We start from the raw sequence: 22108 nt of genomic DNA on the forward strand, positions 1-22108 counted from the left end.
TTTTCATGAATCCAGATGGGAAGAAAGGGAAACTGCAATAGAAAACAAGGTACATATAGGGCTAATCATTACACGCATGCATTCAAAAACTATATTTAACGTAATTATTACAATGCAGTTCAAGAACGTACAATTGTATGTAGGCGGTTGTGCAAATTGTGCATGTCTGTCTAAAAAACAAGAGCTTGTGTATGCTGCAAACAGCAGGGGCGGTCTGATGAGTGGGTTGTGTCAATGCGCGGCACTGGCTGACTGTGAAGTTGGTAAATAAGGTTTGACCTCGTGGTGGAGAGGGAGGGAGAGAGAGAGACAATCTGGATTAAATGCTGGCAGGAGCAGCAGCTGCAAGAGGAGGAGAGCGACCAACACTCTACCTGCAGCACATGCTGCAACGTAACTGTCCTGTTAAAAAAAAAAGAAAAAAGGATGGGAATTTGATGTAATATCTTTGCTAAACTAAGAGTAATTGTCCTTACAATTGACCTTACAAACATAGTTCAAGAAACAAGGCTCTGCACTACATCTGCTGGTGAGTATTCTGCGAAAAAACGATCATGCATTAGCTTACTGTCATTATTTTGGTCTTGTTTCTCGTTGCTTTGACCTCAGATTGGTTCCGCATGCTGATTAAATCCTCTGCAGACAGACAGCGTGCTGACGCACCCTGCGTCCATGGCTGCTGCTTCACCCACCAGCCAACGCAGCACTACACCACTCAAGTATCCGAAAAGTATTTCAGCTGCGGATACACTTTTTTCCCCCCAGTCATATTTTTGTAGAAGCCGTGAGGTTTGAAGTTTGAATAATTATCAGTCAGCATCCGGGCACGATTGTTATTGTAGCCGCCCACGAGGAAGTTAATAATAAACCTTAGAAACGAAGATTTTAAATGCCACAAAGCTGTTAGCACACATGTGAAATTAGTCATTTTGGAGGATTTTTGTGAAAATAGGTCTGAATAAAATTGCAACTGTATGCATAGAGTGTTTAGAAATGTGTGTGTGAATGTTATGTAGCTGTAGAATGTAAACTGACTGTTTTTAGCATTACTGATGGTCAGTCAACTAAATTTAACCTGAAATCACTGTTCAATAGTGTCATACTAACACAATATGAACAATATGTTACCAGCAGAGTTTATACCTTGTATATCCTTCGTGTGAGTATCCGACCAGGAATAACTTTTTTGGCAAACTCTCAATCAAAAATCAATCCTTCAGTCAACAAGTCAAATGCAGTTCAAACTAATTTACAAGTACAGGATGGCAAATATAAATTTGGACACGAATACACACCAAAAAATGAAGATGCAGAAGAGTTGTAGTTAAATGTCAATATAAAATAAAAAGAAATAGATAATAATTATGACAATTAAAAGTTATAATAAATCAATTTTGAAACATGAAACCCAGACTCAACAGATTTTCAGCTCCTCTCTGACCCAATTACAACCTTTATCAGTGTGCACTTTCCTTTTTTATATTAACTTTGTTAATTGTATACTGTAGCCAGACTAATACAGTTTTATAGACTAATATTAGTGGTCCCTGATGGACAAACTGTAATGGAGACAGTGTTAAAGTAACATATCTGTGGTGTTCTGTAATGTCATTTGTTATTAATCATTAGCCAACATGCACCAAGGCTGATATGTTTAAAAATAGCAAACTTCAACCAGTATATCATCTGGGCTGATTTATTGCTTAATATTATACTTTAGGCTATCCATCTTCCTGTTTGCAAGTATGGGAAGTATGTAGATAATCTGAATTTTAGTTTTTACATTTGTACGTGAGACAGACATATATGAAAGTACAGGTTCAACACCTTTACAATAACTGAGAACAAGACTGTGTAGAATAACTTTGTCAGATTGAACATTTTCTTTCTCATTGTCAATACAATATATCTGAATGCACTGTATTATTATCTGATAATAATATATGTGCCACCCATGTAGTATGCATTTAGACTCTACAGGTTACAGTACTACAGTACAAGAATTTAGTTCAGGTTTTGGCCAAAGTTTTTTGGTACTTGGGTAAAATACTCAAATACACGCCCTCTCCTTTTTTTTAGTATTGTAGGATATGTGAGTTTATACACGTCTCCTCAGTTAGTGGTGGTGACGTTGATACTGTGGTGGCTCACATTTCCCCCTTCTGGCTCAGGATCAGTAGTCAAGGGCAATGATGAGAGGTTGTCGGTAGGCCGTGAGGTGTCCTAAACAACATTCATACACACATGCTGATACAGACTGCAGGCTATTTCCATAGCAGTGAGTCAACAGCTTGTGGAGGCAGAGCAGTAGAGTCCAGACAACAGCTGAGGATTAGGTGTGTACGTTCACCGTACAATACCGTGCTTAATCACAGTGAGTACGCTTTCACAAAAACACCTTGCAGTGATCTCATAACTGACCATACCTTCTCTTTTCTACGTTTTGTCAACTTTTTAGACAGATTGTGACCTTCATCTGTCTTGGTGCTTGTATGCACCTAAAGATGGCACACACCCACATTGACTAATGGGAAGTTGCTCAATGGAATACATTTTGCAATAAACAGTAACTTCTCCCTGAGGGTCTCTGATGTAGCAAGTGAAATTTGTTAAATCGTTGTAGAACTCCGTATTGATTGAAGTGTGTTTGTTGCAGCTGTGCATGAGGCACAAGATTTCATATTTTCTATGACAACAGACGTGCATTTGGAAGTTTTCTCTTTACTTTATTTTAATGGCCATGCAAGCAAAGTTGGTGGCATTTGTTTTCCATATATCATGTGGAAAAAGAAGCAAAACATAAGTGTACATACAATAAAAAGTAATTATATTATTCCTAGGTTGATAATTAAGAGCTGCATGCAGGGATGACAGGATGGGGAAGCCTGTCTTTTAGGAGGATCAGTTGACAGTGCACTCCAGTCTTGGGTGCTGTACCAGACTGTTTTTAAATGAAGATACTCTGAATAATGGTTGTACAAAACTGCAGAATGAGTCTGTGTTTCTAAGTTGTCTAAAGAAGAACATTCTCACCTGGACTTCTTGGAGATTTTGGATATCCTAATATCACGATATGGTATAAGTGTTGTCTTTCACTGGTTTTAAAGGATGCATTACAGCAAAGTTTTTCTACTTACCATACTGTTGTAACTATTTTGTTATTTGCCTTTACCCAACTTGTCATTATCTCCACATTACTGATGACTATTTATCAAAAATTTCAGTGTGGAAACATTTTGCGAAAGCATCAATAGTCATCCCTACAGTATTGTTGCAATATTGATATGGAGATATTAGGTCAAACATATTGTGATGTTTTTTTTTTTGCACAGCTCTAGTCTGAGTGTGTCTCTTATACTGTATGTGTGCCGAGACATTTCTGTGCAGGCTAAAGTTTAATTTATTTATTTATTTGTATCTTACTTCCTGTATAAATGTCCAGCTTAGCAGGATTTTGCTAGGCAGGGGTTGGGAGTAATGAATGGACTTTTGTATAGATTTTTTTGGTTACACTATGCCAGAAAAACAACCACTTAACATAAAAATAAGGCACAGCTCAGTGCATGTAAATGTTTCTAAATAATAATTTTCTACATAAGATCTTGCTGTTGGTACTTTGTGTCAAAGTATACCCACTTGTCTTCTGCCACCATCTGAAAACACAGAGCTGCCCTGAAGGAGGACAGATGACCCAGTTACTGACTCGGTGTGTGTGTGTATGCCTGCTGCAGCACACACACACTCACATCGCTTTGACTCTTTCAGCACCAGCTTTTTCCATTGGCCTGAATCCCAGCTGAGCGGTGTTAAAGCACGTTGTCAACTAAACCGCACCTTTAACATGCTGACAAAAACACAGTAACAATTAATTTAATAACAGAGAGGAATGCAGTGGGAGCTGTGATTAGATAAATGTCAGAGATGAGAGCTTTTATTTGTGTCCAAAATGGAGTAACAGTGTATTTGAGCTGAAGTAAATGTGTGTGAGTGTGCGCCAACTATTACATCTTGTCATATTTGTAAAAGATACACCCAGATCAATTTTTGGAAAGGGATTGTGTAAATTTTTAGACAAATAAGCCTTAGTAGAAAACAGTCTCATAGTTGTATTAGCAGAGAGAAACGGAGAGAGAACATGTGCACCCACATTAGCTCGTGCACAGAAATAGCTGGAGCAGGCAACAGCCAGCAGCTCTCCAACATCGCCCTCTTAGTTTGCAGTGACATTTTCAGATCTAGGCCTGGATCACATACTCATACTTCCACAGCTATCATACATGTACAGCATTCCCCTCACCTTTCTTGTGTGTGTGTGTGTTTGTGTCACACACAGGGTATGGAAGTCATGAGTATTTTTAGATGAAGTATTAAAGTAATCTCAAGATGGGACAGCTGTGTGTGTGTGTGTGTGCTTGTAAGTGTGTGTGTGTGTGTGCACGCTTGTGAGTGTGCGTGTTCGTTGGCAGAGAAGTTTGTTGAAGACAGGTATTACTTCTCTCTCCATTTGTCTTCTTCTCCATGACATCACCCATTTTTTCTTGGGCATGTGTTTTGAAGTCTTGAGTTTGCATTTTAACTGTCGCCATCTTGGTTTTTTGGAGACAGAAATGACCATATTTGGGCAAGAGGGTGGAGCTGACCCCAATGCAAGCTGCTAGCTTGGTTAGCATAGTGCATTTGCAGTCTATGGTTTACTGTGACGATGCTACTGCAAAATTTTGCTCGCAAAAAGAAGGATTAAAAAAAAGTTCTCACCACAAAACAGGACATCCAACTCCTTAAAGGGTATTTCAATACAACCAAACGTTGAACAAGGCTTTCTAAGCAAAATGTTACAATTCATTTTCTTCTTTCTTTCTGAAAACACACTGAAATAGTGACGGATACAGCTGTGCCTATGCTCTGTGAATCTGGGGTTATGTGATGATAACGTTATGTAATCAATGTTGTCGACGTGGTAGCGACTTGACTGTGACAGCACCCGCCTGCCACTTGAAGCGGCCACATGCTTAATTAGCATCATTTTAAGCCATATTAAATTTTAAATGGGTGAGTTTTTAAAAAAAGAAAAGAAAAATCCCTCCCTGTACAGTTATCATGAACAACCATTTTTTGTACTAGGCTGTAAACATGTTTATTTCTGCTGTAAAGTTGGGCATTTCAACATGGCGGCCTATGGCAATTGACTTACTTTTGGAGCCAGCCTCAAGTGGCCATTTGAGGAACTGCAGTTTTGACACTTCTGCATTGGCTTCATTTTTCAGGCCCGTAGGTTGTACAGCATGAACTTCTCTACCTTACCAGGTCTACTTTGTATGGAGATGTAACGTAATTGATGTATGTGTATTAATTGTTGTTCTTTCCTCCCTCTCTCTCTCTATCTCTAGTCCATCATGGCAGGTGACATGATGTTATTGATGCGAGGCCTGGCTAAACTGAGCCAGGCGGTGATAGAAACTCAGGGCACCACCCTGCGCAGTGGGACAGGTGAGTTTCCCTGGTTGATATTTATCCACAAGTCATTGTCACAATATGGAAATAAAAGTTTCAGCATTTGTATTTGGTTGAAAGGCAAATGCTAGCAGGCTATTTTTATATGAAACACGTAATAATATTCAAATATAATAGACTTCCATACATATAATGGACTTTAAATGGAAATGTTAGCATGGTTTGGTGGACTGATGCTAGAAAGCCATTGTGGAGTGAGCAAAAATAGAATTTTCTGTCAACTAAGTGTAATTTCATTGTTACATATGATACATTGACATACAGCCCTTTAAACAAATAATGCCTTTTCTGTCTATATTTTTATTGTCAGGCACTTATTATGAGTGCTAACATTGATATTCCTTTCTGTATAGTTAGTTTCCAGTGTACTGAATAGCTAACAAGAGTCTTCTTTGGTATTTAGTTCCAGGTGTTGGTGCTGCTGTTCAAAGCGTCCAATCGGCTGCTGAGCAAGGCCTCTCAGTCGCCATGATGAAAATGCAGGTATGTGTGCTTATGTATATGTTTACTTATTTGAATTGGGAGTACAGAGTAGAAAGGAGTTGTATATCGCACTAAATAGCAAGCGCTATGAGCTAGTATCTTTCTGTTTAGTAAGAGTTTTATTTAATTTTTTTTTCTGTTCAGGAGTTGTCTGGCCAACAGTCAGCCTCTTCCTCAGAGTCAGACTATGACTTTCCTAAGGATGACAGTGAGTTCTCAGCCTCAGAGTTTAGGGACGAAGGTGTGGACTTTATGGCAGATCACAAAGGAAGCAGTGATGAGGGAGCCACCCAGCACAGCACAGCATCAGGGAGCCACGTTAATGGCAAACAGTCGTTGTTTGAGGGATACAAAGATCCTAGCAAACAGTTTAGCGGACAGACCAGATCTTACCATCAGGACTCCAGGTATGAAAAGTCTCTTATTGAATTACAAACTGTAGCTTTCTCTGTTCTTTGGAGGATGGAAGGTAATCAGTTTTGCTTTGTGCGCGTCAGATGTTTCGTGGGAAATCATCATCTCTACAACCAAAATCTGAACAGACATGTGTGGGGACAGATTCCCTATCAGCATTCAATCAGACAAGCCAGGAGCTATCATCAGGACCCATCCACAGTTGGAGGGTTGACGGCCGAAGACATCGATAAAGCCAGGCAGACAAAGAGGGCTGAGACAAAACCACACAAACAGATGGTAATTCCTGTTTTTCCAGTTCTGTTTCCCAAAAACACACACACAAACATAGATGGAAACCACATACCTTTCTCAGAAATCAGTCTTGACTGCTTTGTCATCTTTTAGTTGAGCGAGAGAGCCAGAGAGAGGAAAGTTCCAGTGACCCGGCTCGGCAGGCTGGCCAACTTTGGAGGTAACACAGCTCTCTATTACTCAGTCTGAATCATGACTGTATCTGTAGTTATTTGTGTCAGTTTGCAAGTGTACACCTCTCTCCGTCCCTCTCCTTATTACCGTCTGTCAACACAAAATAAAGCATTCTAGTAAATTGGACAGATAAGCCTTATTGGAACATACCCCTAAATTAATAATTGTGAAGAAAGAACATTAAGTTATTTGACTAGATAAGGAAAAAAGGAGAAAAATCAGTAAATGGTTTCTGCTAATTTGTGCTGGTAATAAGACTGTTTTGGTGGATATGCAAATCAGAGATTAAAAAAATAAGTAAATAGTCAAAACAAATTAACAAAAAGAGAAAAGAAATGATAATGACTCAGTTATTACATAAAAAGGACACATACTGTTTACATAATGTGGATGAGTAATATTCAACCACTACATCGCATTTTGTAACTAGTTAAGTACATCTCTAATAATATGTAATGTTACATGAAATTAAATTAGTTGAGGATTTGGAAAGTTGTCTTAACCTTGTAATCTTCAATCTGACCCCCCCCCCCTTAAGCTGGGGTCACTAGGTTCAGGCCAGTTTGTCTTATGTCATTGGATGATCCTCTCAAGGTCTCTGCAGTGATTATAATGAATAATAAATATACAACAAGGCCTTTAATTATAGGAAAGCCAGCAGTTGTAATGTACTCACCTTGTATTGCCTAACACTGCAAAATGTGTAAAGTGTGACATGTTATCAGATGAGCGTAAATTCTAATCTCCAAGTATTATCTGGACAGGATGTTTTTTCACAGCAATAACAATGTTCACACAAGCTTAGCAAAAGGTTCACCACCAGAGCTTTTAGATCAGCAGCTTGTTGCTTCGTGACAGCGGGTTGATGGATAAGTTAACAGGTGGAAAAAAAGTGGGACATAGAAACTCGAAGCACATAGTGAGGAAATGCATAACTGTGTATCATTGCATACTCAAAAACAGATGAGTCAAGCTGACCTGCCAACGCAAACATATGCAGCAAAATTTAGCTACAGCTCATAACAAACAACAGGGAGTTATACAGGCTAAGGGCAGAGCTGAGTTGATTGTGCTTGTTGACAGTTGTAACATTTAGAAGGTGTCAGATAGGAGAGAGGAGGGGATTGGGTGGTAGAATGTGGCCTCGGTTTGTCCTTCATTCTCCTGCAATGTTTGTGTACAAATTTATACACTTAAGTTTGAGAAGAAGCAGCAAAGTGATTCATATTTCTTAAATCTGTTAGTGTTTCCTGGCAATAGAGTACAACAACCTTGCTAAATTGTCTCCACGCCTCCAAATGTTTGCTGAGCTGTTAATTTCCATTTATCTGGTTCTGAATACCACATGATGGAAAGAGAACCGTCTTTAAAAAGTCTTTTAAAGCTTGTAAGTAATGTCCAGCAGCCACTTTGTGAAAACATGGCTGTCTCAAATGACAGACAGACGCTTGTGCTTGATCTGGAAAAATTTCTGTTGCTCAGAGATTTAGCGAGAAATGCTGACCTCTGTCTTGCAGCGAGTTTGTATATTTATATACATAGAGTGACACGATGGTGGCTCGTCTGTTGTGCAAGTGTATATGTGTGCAAGTTGCTGTCGGCTGGACAAACACCGTAGGATGACATAGCATGCGGTGCAGGTAAAAATAAGATCATACTTTGTCAGGTTACACAAGGGAACACACACACACACATACACCGAACAAAGCTGCCAGCACATTTTTTCAGAAAGTGTGGCACACTGCTTCGCTCCCTCAGTGCCAGCGTGTCTTCAGCGAGCTTTAGAAAGATTGAAAAAATGCTTAGTCAACTTATAAACAGGACACAGAGCCACACTGTCTTGATTCGTCTATCTACTGTTGCATCTCACATTTGTCGCTTCAGAGAACCGCTGACTAACTGATTATGTAATGCTGAGTTATGTAAGAGCCCGGGCTCTGAGGATCTCTCTTATAAACAGCCCACAACTCGTGCAGTCTTGCCCTTTCTTTTCCCTTTTCAGCTAGAATATTTACTTCAGGCAGTGTTTCATCAGATTAATTGCTATGTGATTTAATTTCCATCTGCCTTGATGGAACAGCAAAAATGCAGCTGTTACAGTTCTGTATAGCACAGTGCAGAGTCAATCAGTGTTTATCTTTTATTTGTCTTACATCATCTGCAGCATATGTTATTTTGATGCATGTGAGATAACAGATGGATTCACATATAGTCATTTATTTCTGCACACAAAGAAACATGAATGTCCCATTCAGGCAGCTGCCTGTCGATACATTCCCACACTGACTAACTGACTCACTGAATGGATGTTTTTAAAGTCTCACTGTGCAGCTGTGTGCTTTCACGTCTGTTCCTTTTGTGTTTTTGTCACATTACTCACAAATATTCAACATTTTACAACTTATAATGTCCTGCTACATGATGAGCACATTGGTACATTAGTGTTTTTACAATATTCCCTAATTGTGTTGTTGGTCTGTATGTGTTTTTGCACCAGGTTTAGCTGTAGGTTTGGGCTTCGGAGCGCTGGCAGAAGTCGCTAAAAAGACCATGAGACAAAATGATGCTGCTGCAGGTAAAACACAAACTCACACACTACTACATACAATGAGTGGCTTTTACTTATTTTGCTGGGTATATAAGAAATACACAGCAAGGTTTACTGTTAATTTTTGGGATATACAAGTATTATTATTTCTGTTTAGTACATGTGTTGCTGAGATAATAGTTGTTTCTTTCTAAGTGCACTGAAATATATTTGTATTTATAGGAAATGTTAGGATCAGCATATAAATAAATATTTTTATACCTGCAAGGACCACTGTGTCTGTTAACCTTTGGCTCATTGATGAAAACATGTAGACGATTTTGCAACACCTCCTGTTGAATAGCACTATTATTCAAGATGTTTGCAGAACCATCCTTCATGCATGTTGTAACATGTAGTCAGATAGCCCGCAAGCATCTACTAGGTGCTTTTTATATGCCTCCCACAGCAACTTGCCACCTAAACAGACATTCCTGTTCTCCACTGTCAGCCTGCTAATCCAAACGGAGCTAAGCTTAAACAGAGCGTACGGGCGTAAATCGGTGGCATTTGTGCGTCTGCTTGTCAGTGTTTATCTGTGTGTGTGCGCTTTAATCCAGCAGGGACACTCTGAACACACACACACAAGCATGTGTGTGTGGTAAATCTCTGTTAAAGCCCTTGAAGTCTGCTTCAGACACACTGAAACACTACCTGACGACCTACTGACACATATACACACAGAAACTTACTGTGTTACATACGTAAGCACATGAACATGAACCTGAACCTAAAGCTGCTGATCTGGATTTTGATTAATTCTAAATGGCTTTACCTCTACACGAAACAGAAAAAGTTTGTTTTCGATGTCAAATCACCCTGTTGAGATCACAGTGACTGAAGATTTAGCCAGACAGTGCTTTAAAAGCAGTCATTGTATGTAACGTAAACCATTTTGTATGAAAACTCAATTGTTTGTGCTTGTTTTGTGCTGCTGCAGGTGAAAATAAAAAGTCTGTTCTGGAGTCTAGCCCGTTTCTGTCCGAAGCCAATGCCGAACGCATCGTCCGAACTTTGTGTAAAGTCAGAGGAGCTGCGTTAAAACTCGGACAGATGCTCAGCATTCAAGGTGAGTGACAAAAACAAAAACACACACATATGCACAAATAAAAGAAGTGGGCAACTAAGTGAGGGTACGGTGGGAGTCTCAGTTTAAAAGAGACATTAGAGTCAAAGTGGAAACAAATGAAAGAGTGAGGGAGGGAGAGGAAATGCAGATGAAGCATCAGCTCATTAATGTATTTTACTTCAAAGCAGCTTAGTTCCTTACTTTGATATAGTGCAGCAACAGTCTTGAAATGCCAAGCATCCAATGAGGAAGCACAGTCCAAAAACTTGCCACCAGCTGTGAAGGCCTCATGTATAATTATACTGTGCTCTATTCCTGCACTGTGTTTTCAAGCAGAAACCACACAGCACTGTAAACCCTGTATCACAGTCAGCTGTCTACAAAGAAAGCTGGCAAAGAAGTCTGGTTGTTGCCAGTCCGTGAAGGTTAGAGTGTGTCAACTTTTTAGTGCCAGAAAGCTGCAGTTGATTTACTAAGAACAGATACAGTTTTTTCCTGATGCTACAGGTTTTGGTGAGCTGGTGATTGATCGTTTCCCATATTCTGTGTCAATCAAACAGATTGTTTTTTAAATGTAATATAAGTTATTGTTTCTTTGCATTGCTGAACACACTGTATAACACATTATGCAACAGGTGAAGGTAAACAGGTGAAGGCTAGCAGCAGTAAACATCATGGTACAGGGCTTGTGCAGCAGAGTCGGGTAACATTATTTTTGTTAATCGCTGTTGGCTCCGCTGCTTAACATTGGCGGATGAACTTTGTCCCTTGGCATTCATACTATGAGTTCATAGACAAACCTTACACAGACATTACAGTGCAATAAATGTGACAAAACACACAAAAACACTAGTAGAGGGTAAAAGGACATGGCTGCACAATGTTTGATATCATGTTTGATAATCAGGTTTCAGCATAGTGGATTGACCGTGTGTGTGTTTGTGTGTGTGATTATTTGCAGTACTGGCACGGCTTTACTCTTGCTCTTTGAGGCGGTGACAAGTTGATTCTTAAATAGCAGACAAAAGGGGACACACACATAGAGTGAAATGGACAACAGTTGAAAAACACTTTAATTATAAGTACTTCTGAGGACACACTGAAACATGGCTGTAAATCTAGAGGCTAAAAATCCTGCAGCGGTCTTCAATAGGCACTGCTGACATTTATCTGTCACGGCCGGAAGGCGGTGGTGTGTTGTTTTCAAATAGACTGGATGATTGTGCGTCCAACCATTGTACCCTTTAGCAGATGACCAAAATAGTTTAAACCTTGAGAGGTCTGAAACTATTTTAAATCTGATAATATAGTTTGCAATTTTCATATTTTTAGTTTTTTTCATATGACACTATTTAAGGATAGACTTTTGATGAGATATGATTTCACTTCTCTTTAGACTGATGCTCTTAGTTAGTCTGATTTTAATTCAGCTCAGTACAGTATATTATCATATCATAATAGCTACCTCTTTAACATCTCTGGGTGTATTAGGCCAAAGTGGACAGCTTTGCATATCAATAAATAAGACTGCTTTATTGCATTATCTGATTTTTATTAGCAATATGATGCCACTAGTATCATAGTATTTCAATTTGTCAGTTATTTAATCTGCAGGATGCCAAATTAAATATTCCTGCTCCAATAATTAATTCTCCAGATAATTTACAAATTGATATACAGCGTATTGATATAATATAAGATTACACACGATAGATGATTGTAGTTATCTTATCAATAAGTTTGAAGTTACCTTCCTAGATAAAACATCGGAAAGGGTTACTGTCTCTTTTTGTGTTTATGTTTGTATAAAAAATGAATTTGTTTATACAGAGTGGAAACAAATTCCAAGTTCTCATATATTCATTATATAACCCTCTCCTTTTTCAGATGATGCATTCATAAACCCTCAACTCGCCAAAATCTTTGAGCGTGTGAGACAGAGTGCTGACTTCATGCCAATCAAACAAATGACGGTAAGGATTGTTTTCTTTTACATCAGTTAGCAGTTGTCATTCGATAAACGCTGCTGCAGGATTTAATTTCATAATACAATGTACAATTTTGAGTATTATTGAGCATTATTATTATCATTATTGAGCCCACTGAATTTATGTTTAACTTAATAACAACTCTAACATCAGTTAATTGAAAAAAGAAAACTGAAAGTCTTTCACTAAAGCTGGACTGTTGTTGATGCTGTTGTTAGAAGTTGAATATGACAATATTACAAAAACATCTGACTTGAGACCAAGTTGGGTCAGGCTAGAAAACAAACCAGATACAACAACTGTTAATTTACTCTCTTCTGTTCACGTGTGTGACCGTCTACAGAAAGCATTAAACAGTGACTTGGGTAATAATTGGAGAGACAAGCTTGAATCCTTTGAAGACCGTCCGTTCGCAGCAGCGTCCATCGGCCAAGTTCACCTGGCTAAGATGAAGGACGGCAGGGAGGTGGCCATGAAAATACAGGTAGGCTTTTTGTGTGTGTGTGTGTGTGTGTGTGTGTGTGTGTGTGTGTGTGTGTGTGTGTGTGTGTGTGTGTGTGTGTGTGTGTGTGTGTGTGTGTGTGTGTGTGTGTGTGTGTGTGTGTGTGTGTGTGTGTGTGTGTGTGTGTGTGTGTGTGTGTGTGTACACAGTGCGTTCTCATGTTATGAAGGTAAACACTGTCAGTGGAGAGTGTGACATTTGTTTTTCTCCCTTTTGCTCAAACACACATGAAGAGAGAAACCGCACAGAATCTGATCTTTGTGGTCTGTTTACAGACTTTGTTTACATACCAGAACAGAGTCAAATCAGATGCATGCGGTTTTTCTCTGAGAAACATCTGAGCAAATGTTATTTCATGCCTTCATAGTATTTATCTGTGTAATTGCCATCTCAGTTGTTAAAAATCTTTTTAGATCTTATGAAGGATATGCAAGAAAAATTGAATGTAATAGTATTATAATGATCTCATTATAGATGATAATTGTATTCCTGATGAAAGCTATGATTTCAATATACTATAAAGACTTTTAGAACAACCTTCAAGTGAGATAACTAACAAAATGCTAACGATGTTATTATTACTTTTTAATTATTTGACTAAACTAATTTTGATTAAATGTATTTATTTTTTCTTTCCCTCTTCTTCTGTGGTTTCTGTCTATTCATCTGCAGTATCCTGGTGTGGCTCAGAGTATCAATAGTGACGTCAACAACCTGATGACAGTGCTAAATATGAGCAATGCCCTACCTGAAGGTACACTGAAAGACACACACACACACACACACACACACACACACACACACACTCAATTTTACTTTCGGTTTATTATTGTTTGTCTCTTTCTCTTCTTCAGTTCTCTTGCACAGTCACCTCTCCATCTGCTCCAGTTTCCTTGTCCCGTACACTTACTCAACTACTTCCACCTGTTCTGCAGTTTATGGGCATGTGAAGGCTCGTCTTACACTGTCTCCCCATCTGTTTGTGTCTTTCTGTCTCCTTAGGTCTGTTTCCAGAGCACATGATAGATGTGATGAGAAGAGAGCTAGCACTGGAGTGTGACTATATCAGAGAAGCCCAGTGTGCAAAGAAATTTAGGTGAGCCATATGTTGCGAGTATCCAAGTGTGTATCAACCACAATCTAGAAAGTTTTTTTTCCTGTTCGGGCCAGTCAACTAGATGGATTTGATACTATGGATTACCCTCCTTATCTCCTTAACCTTTATGTCTTTGTATCTATTCATCCGTCTGACCCAGGGAGCTGTTGAAAGACCATCCATTCTTCTATGTGCCGGAAGTGATCGATGAGCTGAGCGGCAGCCATGTTCTGACCACTGAGCTTGTCCCTGGGTTTCCACTGGACCAGGCGGATAACATCTCACAGGAGCTGAAGGAAGAGGTGTGACTAATGGAAGAATGAATAGAAATTTAACTGACTTAATGTGTGCTGTGAGCTGGGAATAAAGACACAAGTATATGAGTTCAGAAGCATGTGTTTGTGTGTGTGAGATGAATTAAAGTTACTTCAAGGAACTTTTAACTGGTTCTTTAAAATGGTCTCATGAAGCCTCTATATCTATATGACCCACATAAGCAAACAAGACTATCAGTGAGAAGTTTGACTATTTCAATATTGATATTCTAAATGCCTGCCACTGGGTCAGATCCCCTGTGAAATCAGACAAAACGATTTATAGCACGCAGACTGAAAAAGCCTTTGTTTACATTACATTGTAGGATTGTACCATGAAGGGGCACAAAGACATTACTCCAATGAGTGGAGGACATATCTTGTTGTTTGATAATGTTAAAAGTAGTTAGACCTGTTATCGACATCCTAATTAATTTTAAAAGAGATGAGAGAGAGCATGATTGAACAGAGAGAGAGAAAAAAGAGAGAGCAGCGGTGGTCAAGAGAACTAGAGTTATTAATCTTAAATAGCCACAAATAGAATCATTACCTCATGGTACCTAGTGCTCATGGGAAATATAGTCTTCACTCTGGAAAAGGACTACCACTTTTGTCCACAGGGGCTGCAACACAAAATTAAAGTTCCTTGTACTAATTTTAATATATGGATAGCTGGAGGGACCTCTAGTGGCAGGAAAGGGAGCTGCTTCTGCTCCCACCAGCTTTCTTCCCTTTGCACTTGTTCTCTCCCACATCTCCCTGCCCTCCTCACCCCTTAATTTTTCGCCTCTCTTCCTAGTTGACCTCAGTGCATTGAATTTCAATGGCATTTTGGGCTTTTGAAAGTACCCAAATTACTATATTTTTAACACCTAGTGAGCAACCATAGGATTTATATAGCTTTGTGTCTGTTTCAGATCTGTGAGAACATCTTGTTGTTGTGCCTCAGAGAGCTGTTTGAGTTCAGGTACATGCAGACGGACCCAAACTGGTCTAACTTCTTCTATGATCCACAGACGCACAAGGTGAGTCTCTCTTCGGTCTAAACAATACAGATAAAACAACTAAAACTAGAACTAACTGATCATTGCTTTGTCTCTCTCTAGGTGTCACTGTTGGACTTTGGAGCCACCAGAGGATTTGATCTAAGTTTCACCGATCTCTACATAGAGGTAAGACCTATCAACTTTATTATCATGCAATTTTATCAATCCATTATTACCACATAATAATGAATACCGAAAAAGGTTTATTTAAATTACAGCTTCACACACAATTGAACCTTTGCTATCTTGTTAAATCTCTATTCTGTAAATAATTTGTAGTTGTAATTTATATAAAACAATAATAAAACTATTACTTTTATTAATAACTTAGAATAGATTGTTAGGTAACATAAAGCTTCAATAATTCATTAAAAAGTTGAGCAAACATTTTTGTTTTGTTGCAGAAGACATTTTGTAATCTAAGGTGGAAACACACTATAGTTTGTGTAGTTTATAGTGTAGCTTGTCCCACAATGAATCTTAATTTTGAAAAACATGCTGACCTATCTGTGATTGTAGATTATCCGGTCAGCTGCTGTTGGCGACAGAGAAGGAGTTCTGAAGAAATCTATTGAGATGAAGTTCCTGACTGGGTACGAGTCCAAGGTAAACACCTCTTTGTATCTCTGTCTGCTTTACATCACAAACCATGGCTGTGAATTTTGGCACTGGCATACCTTGGAAAATGAGCTTGCTGAAAAAGGTCCATAAAAGTGCCACCTTTAGTGCAGTTGGTCATGCAGTCTGTCCTCCACTTTCCATGTTCAGGCGATGATGAACGCTCATGTGGATGCGGTGATGATCCTTGGCGAGGCCTTTGCCTCCCAAGAGCCCTTCGACTTCGGTGCCCAGTCCACCACAGAGAGAATCCACAACCTCATCCCTGTGATGCTCAGACATCGGCTAACCCCGCCTCCCGAGGAGACGTACTCGCTGCACCGCAAGATGGGCGGCTCGTTCCTCATCTGCTCCCGGCTGAATGCAAAGTTGAGATGCAAGGACATGTTCCAAGCAACGTATCAAAAGTATTGGGAAGGCCGCACACCACCCCCTCTTTAAGCATGAGCCAGTTCCAAATGTCAGGCGGTTTGATGGACAGGTCCTGGGGCCAACAGCAAGGTGGTGAAGTCGGGGTGTGACGCTGCAGAGCTGCAGATAAAACAGTTCAAGAAGAGGCCGTGTAACCCTCCTTTAATTGTCATTGAGCGAAAGCGTATCTTTCCTGTTTTGGCATCCCATCACAATGAGGTTTTGAAAGGCACTTACACATATTTATACTCACCATTTCTTAGTTTGAAAGAGGGAGCAGCAGCACAGCCTTAGTACCGCTTTAAGGACAAACTCTTACCTATATATGGCCCTGAGAGGACAGACTGAGAAGAAGTGGGAAGTGGATTTAAGCAGGGAGAGAAAAGGCCTTGTGTAGGTGTAACATGAATGTAAAAGGTTATGAATTTTATCTTTTCTCTGATGTTTAGTTTTGCTGTGTTTTGTTGAATGTGTTGATAATCATATTAACTGTCTGGTTGGCCAGAAATGTCATTGGTGGTAACATGAGAGTTGATAGTATGAAGAAAGAGGACTGAACTTTTAATGTAAATCCAAAGTTATGAAATAATGGGGTTATTACTGTATATGGGCAATAGCAGTAGTAGTATTGACCAACATGTCTGGCTTTTATTGTTTTTCTCAAACTTCTCTCTGAATACTGGATGTTGTCAATGAAATTTGATTTTTCTACACATGAATAACTCAGACTTGTAAAGTTAGAAACCAGATACAATGTAGCAGTAAAAGACGGATTCACTGTTTAAGTCGAAATCTTGCCAAGCAATCAAGTTCAGATTCATTAGCTGCAGAAAATGTGACAAACTAGGATTTTGTCAGCATTAACACATGAGGGTCTGACTTTTATCTTCTGTATCAGTGTAGCTGTTAAGATTTACAGTGCTTGAATGAATGCTTTCATTTATCTGGTTGCTCTTAATAGCTTTTACTTTGAGTAGAAAGATTTTGTAGTTTCAAACCGTTTGTTTCAAGTGACCATGAACAAGCCCTCCAGTATCTGTATGTTTTAATGAACCTCAGGTTGAAACATAATTTTACTCAGTGTCTCTGTTAAGAGATTTTTTCTTCTTTTTGTCCTGTCGACCGTTGTACCTGATTTTCTTTTAAACATATGGTACAGACTTTCCATAATTCCAGTTGATAAATAACAAAAAAAGTGAACATTGTGGCTGAGAATTATAGTTTTAATTCGGTCTGAAATAACCAGACTCAGTTCTCTTAGTACCAAAGCCTGATTTGTAGTAAGCAATTGTAAAACGTGTAATGAAACCACATGGATCCTTGTTGCTCTCTTTAAAGAAGATAAAGTCTGACAGCAACGCTGGGCCTGTCATGAATGTTAATGAACTGCCGGGATGGAAGAGGCTCATGCTGATTTCGCACAAGCCCGGCTTGTGGGCTCACCTCGCTCCCACAAGTCGGTAATATCTCCGCGCCTTCTTGGGTGCAAAATCCTCCGTCTCCTGGCTGGTGTGTGTGAAAGTTCTCTGTACTCTGCTGTGTGAATACCGTTATAATGGTCTGGTTGGTGGTTTGAAGCTGAAAGAAAAAAAAAACTGAGGTGCCTGAAGTTGCCAGTGAGACTAGAAATCTTTTTCTTTATATTTCATATCAAGACTCGATTAAAGGTGGTTTAAATTTTCTAATCAAATGCATTATTTACTAAAGATATTGTTTGGAAAAGAGTAAATGTTTGATCTATACTTGTAATGTGGCTCCTTGTGGTTTTTTGTGAGTGTGGTCTTAATACTTATGATCGTAAAAAAAAAAAAGTGCTGCAGAAAAAACATAAATCTTAATGTATGCACTACCAGTTTTTTGCCATGCATCCTGGCTATGAGGTTTTAATGTGTGTTTGGGATAGGAAAAAGAGAAAATACAGTAGTGAGAGAGAGTTAGAGTTTGCCTTCCTTATTTAGCAAGGCCTTGGCCAGGAGTGGAGGAAGTGGTAGAGAGCCTGGGAAATATGTGCACATACACACACACACACACAAATATTCACCACATCTACACGTACGCATTTAAATATCCTGGCCAATGATTTGTGCCACTACTCACATGCAGACAAGCAAGTGGTGAGTGCATGTAGTTAGACACGTAAAAATGTGTGGTGAGTGCATGTGGATAGACACGTACACACTCCTCTCCTCATCTCTTTCCTGCTATTCTTTGAGTCGGTGCGTGGAAAATCCTACACAAACTCCCCCCCCCCCCACCCCAACCACTTTCTTTCAGTTGTTGTGATGCACCTCGACAGCCACCAGGTGGCACTGTTGTCTTTCCAACCAGTGGAGCGAATACTGAAATACTAACCAAAGGCGAAGCATTACCAGTCAAAACCAGCCAAATAATCATATGAAACTCAGCTGGCTGCGTGCACTGTATGACATGTAATGTAATTTCTGCTTCATTAGATTATATTTTATGAGCAGAGGTGAGAGAAATTAGAATGAGAGATGAGTACACAAAACAACAGTGGTCATTAACAGGGTGTAAACTCATATACTCATAGCAGATGCTTTATTCACTTCTACAGTATGCTCACATACTCTAAACTGTATTTTTGAAGTTGTATAAACTAATTAATCTAAATATCATGCATAGATGCTGTAGATTACTGGTTTGACAGACATAACATGAGTATACTTCACATTGCAAGGATTTATAGCTTCCCTAGAGCAATTATATTAATTTGAGTCAAATGCCATCTGCTGTTTTCCCAGAGTAAATGTTCTAAAACTATTCCACTAACCACATTTGACTCCCAGCCAGCTCTCTGAGAAATATTGGCTGCCTTCAGAATATCTTAACCACTAGATCAGGTCTTAAATAGTTTAAAGGACATTTTCTTGTAAATACTTTGTGATTACTTTGTGAGATTTTATGAGCCCGGGCTGTCGACTCACTGACTGAGGTGGAAAATGGTTTCTAACTGGCATTGTCACTGCACTACATCTTGGTGACCTGAATGTGTTTTGACATTGCAACTTTCTGAGCAGAGATGGAAACAACTCAACTCCGGTTGTGTTTACACTGCTGAGAGGGTGGTAGGGAGTGAAGGGTCAGAAAGACCAAGTGGTGACAAATCCTTATTTGGTGAGAGAGGATAGTCAGCAACTCACAGCACAATCCTTAAAGGCACACACTTGCACTAACTTTGCCAGTTTTTATTAAGTGTGATTTAAATTTTCTCCTTCATTTTCATTTTCATCATCACCTCACGGGCATCCCTGTACAGACGGTTTAATGGGACTATTTTTTTATATTGCTGTGGAAATGAAAACAGGTTTTATAGAGTTTTAGTGAAACAGGACTCATGAAGTACACCTCTGTCCCTTCAAGCTAAATCAGATCTACTAGTTATTATAACTGAGGTTCAGGAACAAGACCAGACCTCTCTCCCGAATTCAATCACCTTTGTCTAACTATATAACTAATGGGATCATGAATATGGGAAAGAATACCACATGATGTTATAGTTATATAGTTAGTTGTTGATCACAAGTCAAGTCATAAGTCTATTAGAACAGCATTTTTCAGAAAGCTAGACACTGGCAGCTACTGTGCAACCACAAGTTCACTAACCTCTTGGGGACAATAAAGTCTAAACAATAATAGACCAGCATTTTTATATTTCTCCCTCACACTTGACCTCCTTCATTCCTCCTCTAGACCCTCATCCAACTGTCCATCAAATCAAACTATTTTGTTTGTACCATTCAAACGGCGAGGTCTTGTTAGTGAACTGACTTTAATTTAAGAAACCTGAACTGTGTGGCAGCAGAGCTGTGAAGTTGTTAAGACATGCCAGTTTTACTTGAGAGCTTGTCACTAAATGAGTCATTGTCAATGTGCTATTCACACTTTCTGCTGATAGTACCTGAAATGGCACAAATGCTTCAAATGTTCAAATGTCTTGCCACATTACTGCAGACTGAGTCGAAACTAAGTTACTGAGGCTTCCTACTACTATATCCTTGGGAAACAGGCCAGGTAATCATGTAGGCATGGGACATTTGTATATTATGGAGCATTTCTCTGCTTACAGTCAGATAAAATATTATGGAATAAAGTTGAAGCTATTTAGGGAAGGAAGCCATTGGCTAATTTGACCAAATTTACGAAAAAGGTTAAAGCTATGCTATGCTTATAGCTCTGTGGGCCTGTATTTAGCAGTACTTTGAGCCAAATGCTAACATACTAATTCACAGTTAATGTCTACCATGTTCAACATCTTAATTTAGTTTGTTGGCATAACAGCATTTGCTGTAAGAGCTGATGGGAATTTCATTCCTGATTATTAAGTCATGAACTACAGTATTGGTTAATTTATATTTGAGCTGATGATGATGCTAAATAAAAAGCTAAGTGATTCACAACAGTTATTAAAATTCCTTTTTTAAGGACAGGAATGTGGGTACCAAAAATTTCATGGCAATTCATAAAGTAAATTTAGACAAAAAAATGCAAAAGGAATCATGCATAATCTCAAAATTAGGTCACTACAATTGCAATGTTCATGTTGTCATCTGTGCCAAACTCAGTACCCGTACTCAGAGATGATGTGAATTCACACATTTATTTACATAAAGTGTGCAAATACAGATTCCTACATGGGTACAGTAAGTGCTACTCTGTGATTGAGTATTTTGCCATGAAAAACAGTGACAGCAGCATTCCCCAGTTTCACAGAGTAAACAATCTGCTCATGTCTCTCTGGCTGAGAGGATAAATCATTCACCCAGCTGGAGTGCAAGAAACAGGCTACTTCTCTCCTACCACACTGTCTTCTGAGGAGTCCTTGAGGTTCTAGGTGTTTGTTTTGGTTACTGGAAACACATATATTCAGATGCCTTTTGTTGTGATTTGGCACTATAAAAAATAAAGATTGATTGATTGTTTAATTGATCTACACACATATGCACAGATAACTGTGCCCAATGATTAAGACAAATGAAGATTCAAATTAAAGTACAAACATGCACCACTCAGTCACAAGAAATAACAACCAAAATGTTTTTAATTGCAAGATTTTGCATCAGTCACCCCAAACAGCTTTAAATAAAACCAATGCTGCAAAGTCACAGAATTAAGCTACAATCGAGTTATTTATGTATTTGTTTGTGTGTTACTCTACACAGTCAGTTGACACCAAAAATGGGCATGCAGAATGCTGTACATGGCAGTATGTTTAGTCTACAATCGAAAAGCCAGCACAACACCACCACATAAAAACAGTTAGTCAGTATTAACCCCGAAACATAAATATGGGGAGTCTGTGTTTAAATCGGAAACTTCATTTTGATACAATGTCTGAATAACAGTTACTTAACCCAAACAGAGAAATTAAACTCCAGCACCACTGCTACAAAAAAGACAGGTAGGGAGAACACTGGTCATTTGTACCGTAAGGCATCATTATTACATTAGTATCATCATCTTTCGAACACAACACTGTACAACATATACATAGTCAAAACATAAAAAAAACTTAAAAAGTACTGTAATTAGCTAAGAAATCAGAGATCATTTAAACCTACACGGATAATAATTTGGAAAAAA

General features: G+C 38.9%; 1 protein-coding gene across 1 annotated transcript; it reads left to right on the top strand.

Moving 5' to 3' along the window:
- The first annotated feature begins 101 nt into the window (after positions 1 to 101).
- Positions 102 to 18256, top strand: coq8aa (coenzyme Q8A, genome duplicate a). Its single transcript, XM_062436717.1, has 17 exons — positions 102 to 529; positions 5388 to 5487; positions 5915 to 5994; positions 6139 to 6401; positions 6492 to 6687; positions 6796 to 6862; positions 9374 to 9451; positions 10404 to 10532; positions 12420 to 12505; positions 12864 to 13004; positions 13695 to 13776; positions 14025 to 14118; positions 14279 to 14420; positions 15350 to 15457; positions 15539 to 15604; positions 15998 to 16084; positions 16247 to 18256. Exons 2-17 carry the CDS (start codon positions 5394 to 5396, stop codon positions 16535 to 16537), a joined length of 2004 nt encoding a protein of 667 aa, XP_062292701.1. The 5' UTR covers positions 102 to 529; positions 5388 to 5393; the 3' UTR covers positions 16538 to 18256.
- Positions 18257 to 22108: the final 3852 nt, after the last annotated feature.

This window comes from Scomber scombrus, chromosome 17, assembly GCF_963691925.1.
Source record: "Scomber scombrus chromosome 17, fScoSco1.1, whole genome shotgun sequence".
NCBI lineage: Eukaryota > Metazoa > Chordata > Actinopteri > Scombriformes > Scombridae > Scomber > Scomber scombrus.

What these genes read in the sequence shown, in the direction of transcription:
- coq8aa (XM_062436717.1), top strand. Translation starts at nt 5,394, where the DNA reads ATGGCAGGTGACATGATGTTATTGATGCGAGGCCTGGCTAAACTGAGC. An exon ending in TCGCCATGATGAAAATGCAG is followed by an intron (nt 5,995 to 6,138) that starts GTATGTGTGCTT and finishes TTTTCTGTTCAG; the next exon opens with GAGTTGTCTGGCCAACAGTC. An exon ending in CAGTGTGCAAAGAAATTTAG is followed by an intron (nt 14,119 to 14,278) that starts GTGAGCCATATG and finishes CGTCTGACCCAG; the next exon opens with GGAGCTGTTGAAAGACCATC.